The sequence below is a fragment of the Carassius auratus genome, unplaced genomic scaffold (genome assembly GCF_003368295.1).
Source record: "Carassius auratus strain Wakin unplaced genomic scaffold, ASM336829v1 scaf_tig00014353, whole genome shotgun sequence".
Classification (NCBI taxonomy): Eukaryota; Metazoa; Chordata; class Actinopteri; order Cypriniformes; family Cyprinidae; genus Carassius; species Carassius auratus.
The window spans coordinates 52,298-62,687 of NW_020524493.1; the positions used below are offsets into that span (position 1 = coordinate 52,298).

At 37.5% G+C, this 10,390-nt stretch overlaps 1 protein-coding gene across 1 annotated transcript; it reads right to left on the reverse strand.

Annotated features, from left to right (window-relative positions):
- Nucleotides 1–2,525: 2,525 nt before the first annotated feature.
- LOC113074373 (complement factor D-like) lies at nt 2,526–3,746 on the reverse strand. The gene is made up of 5 exons (XM_026247209.1): nt 3,688–3,746; nt 3,455–3,605; nt 3,218–3,356; nt 2,835–3,089; nt 2,526–2,732 (listed from the first exon to the last, which is right to left on the reverse strand). Exons 1-5 carry the CDS (start codon nt 3,743–3,745, stop codon nt 2,574–2,576), a joined length of 762 nt encoding a protein of 253 aa, XP_026102994.1. The 5' UTR covers nt 3,746; the 3' UTR covers nt 2,526–2,573.
- Nucleotides 3,747–10,390: the final 6,644 nt, after the last annotated feature.

Below are 10,390 nucleotides of genomic sequence, written 5' to 3' on the forward strand. Positions count from 1 at the left end.
TGTTATAATTAAAGGGGGGATGAAATGCTATTTCATGCATACTGAGTTTTTTACACTGTTAAAGAGTTGGATTCCCGTGCTAAACATGGACAAAGTTTCAAAAATTAAGTTGTACGTTTGAAGGAGTATTTTTGTTCCCAAAAGTCACAAAAGAACTGTGTGTTTTTGGTTGCCAGGGCAAGACAACCCTGCACAGATTACCAAAAAAAAAAAAAAAAACAGCATTAAGGGACCAGTGGATGGAGTTTATTTTTACAGAGCATCAACGGAGTTGTGCAAGTGTTTTTGTTTGTTCCCTGCATTTCGAATATGCTTGTTTTACAAACAAGGCCCAGTTTGACAACGGATTTGCGTCTTAAGGATTATGCAATCCCAACGAAAAAGGGTCACGATCGTGTGTTGGAACCGCAGGCGGTGCTTAAAATATCTCTGCCTCCTTGTTAGTGCGTCCGCCTCCCATGCCGGAGACCAGGGTTTGAGCCCCGCTCGGAGCGAGTCGTTGCTGCTGCTGCTCTCGTTCAGTTTCAGCCTCGGGATCTGATTCTGGGTCATAAATAAACGGCTGAATCTGACTGTTAGGCATGGTTTGTTTTGGATGATGGTTTATTTTTCCTCACGGTAATGTCACAACTTCCAAACGCTCTCAACGCAAAAGCCTACTGGCGCTCGTCATTCTTTAGCTCCGCCCAGACGTCACGCCTCCAGCCGGTCGTATTTTTCCGGGAAAAATCGGTACAGACTATCTTTCTCTTATGAATATAATAAAACTAAAGACTTTTTGGAGTTATGAAGGATGCAGTACTACTCTATAGGTACTCAAGATTAACAGGATATTGAGTGAAAACAACCATTTCACCCCCCCTTTAAGTTAAGTGAATCTATTGTTCCTTAGGATTGCTGGTAAAATGACATGAACCCTGCCACCACAGCAAAACGACCGAACCGAACCGTGGCTCCAAAATCGTAAACTAAACGGAACCATGCCATTGGTGTATCGTTACACCCCCAATATATATGTGTGTAGTGAGGATCAACACTCAAACCCAAAAATGCAATAAGAAAACCCACTATAGAACTTAAATCAAGAACAATTTAACTCTCATTTACAAATGCAGGAGGTTTCAAAGTCTTTTTAGAGGGAGGGAGCCAAAACAACAAATGTAACCTATCTACCTGATAAAAAAGGGAAACTAACTAACTATCTTCTAATTAGCTACCAAAAAAAAAAAAAAAAAAAAAAAAAATATACTAACTCCCTCGCTAACATAAACAGGAGAAATCAAGTCCAGAAAGTCCAGTCCCACCAATAACTCCATCCCATATTAGCGATACAAATTATGTAAAGAACTTAATTAAAGGAGCATTAATTTATGAATTTACAAACAGAAAACAGGATATGTTATTGTAGAGGTGGCAGGAGGACTAACACAATCTCACCAAAGAGAACCCAATCAACAAAGTATAGTTCATGAACAACAAATGAGCCCTTCTAGGGGAGGAAGTGACACAGTCACACTGTTCAGTGGGGGAAATGCTGCTGTAATTTCTGCTGTTCCCTCTTATCCTCTGATCAGAGTTAACCAGTCATTGGTGACAGATGGAGGCCATTATCTATTACTCACAAGTACAGGAAGTGAGAGAGAGAGGACAAAAACAAATATGTTCTGGGATGTTCTGGGAAATGGTGACGGAATGTCAAATTGTGACAAAAAAAAAAAAAAAAAAATGTGCAACCGTCTTTCAATATTTCACTATATTCTTCCCTGAGCTTAGACAAGTTGATATGTACCTCTTCCATCTCAAGAGTGTGCACTTAATCGCTGTAGTGTGTGGCGCCACTATCCTAGTGTTTAGCTTAGCACCATTCTTTCCTTAGGAACCCAACAGGGATGACTATAGAAGCTACCAAACACTTCCATGTTTCCCTATTTAAATATGGTTACATGAGTAAGTATGGCGACACAAAATAAAACGTGGCGATTTTCTAAACGAATTAAAAATTATGACTATAATGTATGGCGGAAGAGCACTTCGCAGCACTTTGACCCACTTCGCAGCACGTGCCGAAATATCATCACTCCTTAATAATCACCACGTTTTATTTTGTGTCACCATACTTACTCATGTAACTACTTATGTAACTGTCTTTAAATAGGGAAAACATTGAAGTGTTTGGTGACTTCTAAATTAATCCCTGTTTGGATTCTAATTACATAAATGGTACCAAGTTAAACTGTAGCATAATGGTGCCGCTCTACGAAGATTTAGTGCACACTCTGAGACGGGAGAGGTACGTATCAACTCATCTAAGTTCAGGGAAGAACAGTGGAATATGGAAAAACGGTGACATTTTCCTTTAAGGTGAAACTTGATAGCAGCAATATGAGGATGAACAATAGTGTTATATAAACTGATCGTGTGCTGCATTCATCCAATCAATGACACTGACACTGACACTGACAACCCCCCCCCCATGAAATATTGAGTGTGACAATGAAGACACTTCATGTTTTATGATTGCGAAGTGATAATTTTATTGAGAGATGTCATGCAGAAAAATTCAAGAACTTAACTCACTTCACATTTCTAATTGTGCTGTTAATCCATTTAATATATGGTGAAATCTTAAGATACACATTAGGTTTCTTAGGTGAATTGCAGAGTAATTGATTTCCAAAAGCTGTGACACCAATTGCAGTGTGTCCACAAACCAAAGGACCCCCAGAATCATACTGTTAAGATAAAAGAGAAATAGTCAATGACATACATTGTATCAGTTGAAACTCAGTTCATAAATTCATGTAAGAAGTGTGTGAATCATCTTTTGTACGTACACGGCAGGATCCACCATGGCCATGTGCGCACATCATCTGTTTTTCTAAGAACAAATTTCCCCACCTCTTGTAACATTCACTTTTATTCATTATAGTCACGTTTGCCTCCATTAGACGATCACTCATTGGGCCTTCAATCTCCAGTCTTCCCCAGCCCGCAACACTACAGAGAGTGTTTGCCTCAACATCTTCTTCATTCTTTGGTAATGAAATCGATTTAACATAGTTGTTGTTAATGTTGACTTTTTCCTGTAACTGTAATTCAAAAACAACTATTATTAACAAACATATTTAATTTAATTATCTTTTATAAGCCTGAACTGCAGTTGATTAAACTGCCATTTGTGAAGTTGAGAACAACTAAATGTATCACAGGTTGTTACCCTCAAAAGCATGATGTCATTGAAATTAAAATCAACACTATAGCTTTTATGTTGGATGTAGGACTTCACTCCAATATGATCTGAATTCTTAATTTCCCTTAAGACATGAGCACCAACCACAACCGTCAGAGTCTGATTTCTGTTGAAAGAGAAAGTCATGATGCTCAGTTTTATCATACAATGCACTGCAGTTACGAAGCCAGTCAAAATGATTGTAACTAGACAAAAACCCCTTACCTGTTCCAGCAATGTGCAGCAGTCAAGACCCACTGATCAGAAATGAGGGATCCACCACAGACATGTATCCCATTCGATTGAATAGAAACCATGTAAGGTCTGGAGTGGGGTTTTGCTTCACTGCCGTTCACTATACCCACATTCACATGAGCTGAGACAGAGAGATATAAATTTACGTTATCTTATCCAAAACATACCATTCATAATTAGTGCTGTTTTATAATGAGTCTCACCAGTGAGGGTCAGGTGTGGCAGCAGAGAGGTCACCAGGAGCAGAGAGATGATGGTCATCATGAACACAATCAGTGAGCTCTCTCTGGCAAAACACTGTATAAATATAGTTTGAAGGTGGGCGGAGACAATGGGGTTTCGCCTACAGGTATGTTGTTTTTCTTGCAAAAAGAGCAACACAGTGATGAAAAGATATTGTTCCTGTTAATACTTCTGGTCCTACCTTCAGTGAAAAGATAATCAAGATGATAAAAGTTTAAGCATGTATGCATGCAATTTTTGTTCTTTAATAATTTACAGTTCATAATACATCTTCAGTTTGTAGCCTACAAAAGCACAGTCTTTCCTAAAAGGCCAAGATCTGTTTTGATTCAGGTTGTTCATTCTGATGAGGACTGATTTTTCTCTCATACGTCTTATGGCATGGAGTCATGATGACAAATAGACACTGAGCAATGAGTAAACTTAATCAGTTCATATTATAAAAACTGTACAGCTTTCTAAAATTCAAGAATTTTTTTTTTGTATTATTTTATTTATTTCATAGACTTTTGCAGCATATCTCAGCAAAATAAATATGTCAAACAGGATATAAATGACAAATTCCAATTTTTTATGAGATTACCTTTCATAAAAAGCTAAATCTTTCTCATGCTCTCCCCTCAGTGCTCGCACATGTACCCATAGACTCTTTCACAGAAATCACCGCTTTCCATGCTATTTCTTCAATAAAATAGTTTTGCAACTGAAAAATGGCATTCCATTTCTCAGAATAGGACCAGATATCGTAGATCAATAGATGAGCAGTTTACCTATCATTCTGTGGGATCTTTTGAAGGGCTGAATATCACCCCGACCAATCATTAAAATTCCCCCAGAGAACTGCTGCATTTCTCTAGTCTTATTAGCTTTTAGTCTTGAAAAGCATAGGCTCACAAACACACAAAGGGGTTGGAAGCGGGGAGGAAATGTGAGTTTAAACACTGTGAAAATGTTAGAATTCACATTAGTTGACTACATCTTTACATCTATTTGAATGTACTTCGCCAGGTCTTCTTTGTGCTGTTACACAGACCAAAACAGAGATCAACATTCTGGAATGCATATTTTCGAAGAAGAATAACTGACTGTAGTATTGTTTTTCAGAAAGAAAAAAATAAAGTATTTTAACTTAGCATGTTTTTTAACCCATTTGTGCCCAAGTGTTTCTGGTTTCATGCATATGCATGCTAATATGTGAATATGTTCTGCATCTAATTTCCCCAGGTTTTGTTATTTTTATTTATTTATATTTATTTATTTATTTGTTTATTTTTTTTCTATCTTATTTGAATGTGTGGCAACTATAATTGCCAGTGGGCAAATATGTTCACCCCTTCAGTGTCAAATTTGAATAGGAGGAGACCATTTGGCATCTAACTTAAAATAACTGCTATCAATAGATCAATCTTTATTCATAAAAAAAAAAAAAATATTATGCATAAATGTAAAAACAAACATTTGATGCAAACCCCTCCAAAAGGCTGCATCTATCTTATAATCTCTTAAAATTGAAAACACAAAAAATCCATTAGTCTTAAAGTGGTAGAACATAGAGCAGAATAAAGTTTAGCAATTAATTTGCCCCAACAGGGTAATGAAAAAAATACATATAAATAAATAGAATTAAGAAAATATTACATCTGTATAATAAAAATGTATATCTGAAAGAAAATTATGCATTTAATTGTTTGTTTACCAACATTCAGCAAACTGCAGTCATATTTGAGCTCAACAGAAGAAAGAAACCTATAGGTTTGCAACTTGAAGGTTTGTTGAACTTTACATCACTTAAGCAGTGAAGGTACAAGTAGTTTTATAAAGGTTCATAAACATATTTGCATGCTAAGAAATTGGTCGATCCGCTTTGTCTCTCCAGGAGTGTTGTTGCCTCACTGGACAAAGACTGAATGAAGTCTGAACAAAGATGATCTCGTTCCTTGCAGACTGGAGGCTCAGAACTTGGTCATATCTGTTGCTGCCTCAAAGCTAAAAACGTACAGGTAGGTCTTGGTATCTGTTATTGCCTCTTCCTTCATGAGCCCGAGGCTCAGAATATTGGTGATCTGTTGCAGTCCTTTCCTTCACAGAACTCAGACCGGAGGTTGATCTGTTAGTGTCTCCTGGATGTATTAGAGACTCAGAACCGAGGTTGATCGTCTCACCCTTGCAGGCCGGAGACTCAGAACTTGCTCTGTTAGTGTATTTTCCCTAACAAGAATCAGAACTAAGAGTTTCCTTTGGGAACGTGCCTTTATCCCTTTCCAATGAGGAGGAGATTGCAGTCTGGCAGTTCTCCATTCCCAGGCTGTGAACATGATGTGGCCTACCCATCTTTCCTCCTGTGGAACTTATTTGCATAGTCTAAACACACATTCAGAAAAGTGTCACTAAAGTTTTGCCAGTGTATTTCTCAATTACCAAACCAAAACCATAATACATTTGGCAATATTACGAACACTTTAAATCCAAACATTATGGGAAAAGATTAAACTGTCATAAATACATCTTTTGGTCCATTAACCTGATAACTGTCAGTCATTTTCTTGAATGTGCATGATACACACCTAAATTTTTATATTTCATGTCTGAAAACATTCTGTAACATGATTTTGATGTTCCATTTACATGGTAATGCAATGTCTGATTTTAAAATGGGTTTTGAAGGATGAATTTTGAGATTTTATGTTTTCAAGTGATATATAACTTCTGATGATTTCTAAAATGTGATAGAGAAAAAGGCAACGAGGAAGTCTTATTTTTAAACAAAGGTCAAAACTCCTTTTGTAATGTAGATTTCTGAGGGTGCACTCTTGTCATAAATTACTATTACTTTTCCTACATAATTTTTAACAAAAAATATTGGTATAATATATATTTGGGAGTCTTAGACCTTTCCAACGATATATAGTTTGTCAAGATTAGATTAAATTTGATTCTAATATAGTATAGTCAACGTAGGCGTCCCGTATACGGGACGGGGTGACATTTAACAGGTTAACAGATGAGTTTGCATAAGATGTTGCACTAAATGTCGCTGTCACTGAGATTACTAATTTCTCTGAATAAGTATAAGATGTTTATCGTAGTTTGCATCAGTTTAAAGTTTGAGAACATATTTATGAATGGATTTGGATGAAACTCTTTGATCCCTCTTTGTTTTACCCATTGCTATTACGTATGTCCAGAAGTCCTACATAATTACTATGGCGGTCACAGTTCAAAACCTGAGGAATCAGTCTGTTGGTGGGTGAAGGGCTGAAATTGCATTATGACCAATAGGAAGTCCTGTCCCTCCTGTACCCAAGGTATTCTTCTTACCCTCTAAGAGGTACTGTATCTTGCTGTTGTCCTGGCATCTTTATCTGATGGCGTTGGACAGTTAGTTTGCTTATGTTAGTCCACCGAGATCCAATCAAAATGTAGCTAACCTTTTTGCCCCTTTGCCCTGTTCAGCTGAGGTGCCCATCTTACCAACCAAATATATCTAATATAGATAACACCAAATTTGCTATTGTTGGCACACTTTGTAGAACATAATACATATTTAAATGACACACAGAGAGAGAGAGAGAGAGAGAGAGAGAGAGAGAGAGAGAGAGAGAGAGAGAAGGGAGGTGGCTAAAGGCAGTTCAACATTGCAAACATGAATACAAAGATCCAGCAAGCCAGCAGGTAAATCATAATATAGTATACTTAGCAGTTTGTCACACTTTAATTATTGTACTTAAGTATATTTCCTATTATAATCACCTGCCTTGATACTAGTAATCTACAACACATCATATTTTTTTAAACCATATTAATAGTAGGCCTATAAATAGTTAATAATATAGTATAAATGTTCTAAATGAGTTGTTTATTAGTATATAATATAGATTTATGCTGTAAACTATTAAATTAAATGTCTAATACTTATAGGGGATAGAGGGGTAAGATTAGCCACTTTTTACTAATGTGGTCCCCAAGATAAGGGGAAATGACGCAGAAGTACAAAGAAAGTATCTATCCTATCCAAACGAAGTATCATTTTTATTTTATTTTATATAAGAAAACATCTAGAAATGTGGCTTTATATATATTAGCTTTATGTAGCTCAGTTTGCCCGGGGTTTGGGGTAAGTTGACCCAAGTGTAGTTAGTGGGTAAGATGCACCATCTGTGTGTAAAATGACCATCTGACCAAATCTGTTCCAAACCCATGTGATAAAATTAAAAACTACTTAAAAATATCCTTTTACAGACAGTCACATTTATTTTTTAAAGATAACGTTAACAACATAAAACCAACCAAATGAAGTTTAAATTTCAATATTTAATTGTTTGCATCTCTGAAACAATATGTTGAACACCAGTTGTAGCCTTCCTAAAAACAGACTAAAAAGAGAGTTTGTTAGCCATTAGTGACTACAGGTGGAAATATCTTTATATATATATATATATATTTTTTTTTTTTTTTAGTTTTCATAGCAATATCTGGCAACACTGCCAGAACTTAAACTGATAGTAATCAAAAGAGCCCACAGACATGCTATTGCTGTCAGATATCCTGTTAGATACCACATCGCTAAGCAAATGCAAATGCAAAAAAAAAAAAAAACCTTCATGATATTATCTGTAAGATATGTTAATAACACTATCAAAAAAGTAGCATATAACACTAGTGCAGAGATCTGTAGAACAAGAATATTCCGTCTATGCTATTTCATATTGTAGTAAAATTGTAGTAAGAGCCCTAGACGAAATTATTATCTGCATAGCAATGGTCATTTATGAAAACTATAACAGTAATAGACCTATGTATTGCTGAATTAAACAAGCGATAACATTATATACCCCTAACCTAAAGTAATGGTGCAATGTGATATCTTTTAACAATGCTCAGTCCTACAAAACAGTGAAAACATCTTTCACAAACATCTACATATCTGTCTCTTTTAGTGTTTAGTGTATATAATGAGTGGGGTTATTATAGCACAATTCCCACCCAGACCACACTAATTTTCAACCCTGGATACGGCCTTGGTGCCTTCCATTCCCCCAATGTGTTTCTCCTTTTCACAGTCTGGCAGAAATTATGCATGGTTCCAAAATACATGGTCACATGACATTAAAAGAGTACAGTTGCCAAGGTGCAGGGGGTGGGTCAACTTACCCCACTCTCCCCTACCTCCATTGAAGATGAGACAGAAGCAGGCTCTGAGAGTGAGGGAGAGCCCACTCTTATCAAAATATTTACAATAAAGTCTGAAATTATTACAGAGTGGGCTATCTTCTTTTTAATTGTATATTTGAAACAACTGGATAATTTGTATTAATAAGCACCCACCTTCTTGTGCCCTCTTTTTTGGTTTGAGCCACTGCCTCTCAACATGTCTGTGCATGGCCCTGGTGGTCAGAGAGGGGCCCCACCATAAACTGGGCCCTGGAATGTGCTGTCCACTACACTTGAAAGAAAATTAGGCTTTTTTTTAGGCCCATAGTATATAAAAGTGGAATCACAACACATGGAGGGACATAGTCCAACACAGGGGCTGACCGATAGGGGATGCATGCAAGTGCTGGACATCAACAATGCTGGAGGAACCCAGGGTTTGAACTGAGGAACTCACCTGAGGGGAATAGCGCACGAACCCAGTCCATGGAGTGAAATGGCGCAGCAAGCAGATTGACACTGAGCAGGTCATTTTTCTGAAGGGATAAGTCCCTGGGAGAACACAGGCTCTACATGGAGATTATAAAATCTTGCAAATCTTGTGTTAGGTGTCGCCCAGACCGCAGCTCTACAGATGTCTGTTAGCAAGGCACAATGCGCCAGCACCCAGGAGGAGGCTACACTCCTAGTTAAGTGAGCTCTCACCCCGTATTGAGCCTGATAAGTCAGGAAAATAGCATCCGCTATCCAGTGGGATAAACTCTGCTTGGGGACAGCCTTTCCCTTCTGCTGGCTTCCATGACAGACAAAGAGCTGGTCTGAGGTCCTGAAGCACTGAGTTCTGTTTACGTAGATGTGGAGTGCACATACTGGACAGAGCAGTGCCAGGACTGGGTCTGCCTCCTCTGGGGGCAGCACTTGTAAGTTCACCACCTGATCAATAAAAGGAGTGGTGGGAACTTTGGGCACATATCCAGGCCAGGTTCTCAAGATAATGTGAGAGTTGGCTGGCCCGAATTCCAGGCACACTTAATCAAATGAAAATGCCTGTAGGTCCCTGACCCTCTTAATTGAAGCCAAAGCCATCAGGAGCACAGTACTACTGTTTTTATATAAACAGGTAAATCATTTATTAAGGTAATTCTGTAATTCTGTCTTACTTATGATGTTTATAATAGAGAACAAAGTTATGTTGTGATGTTCTAACATTACCCTAAAAAAATGCTTCAAAGAAAAGGGGAAATGTTGTGTCTGCAGAGGCAATGTGTAACCACTAGATGGCAGTGAAGAAAGGAGAAAGAGGAGAGTAGTAAAGGAGATGAAAAAGATACACACTCATGTCTGTGCTTGCTTCTTGATTGAATTAGAACACTTTCAAACATCACACACAAACACAAACAAACAATGTGCCTTTTCATTTTGCTCCATTACCAAAGGAATTTTAAAGGGTTCATATGATGCTGCTAAAATTAACATTTTGTGTATTTGGTGTGATGATATGTGTTTATGTGG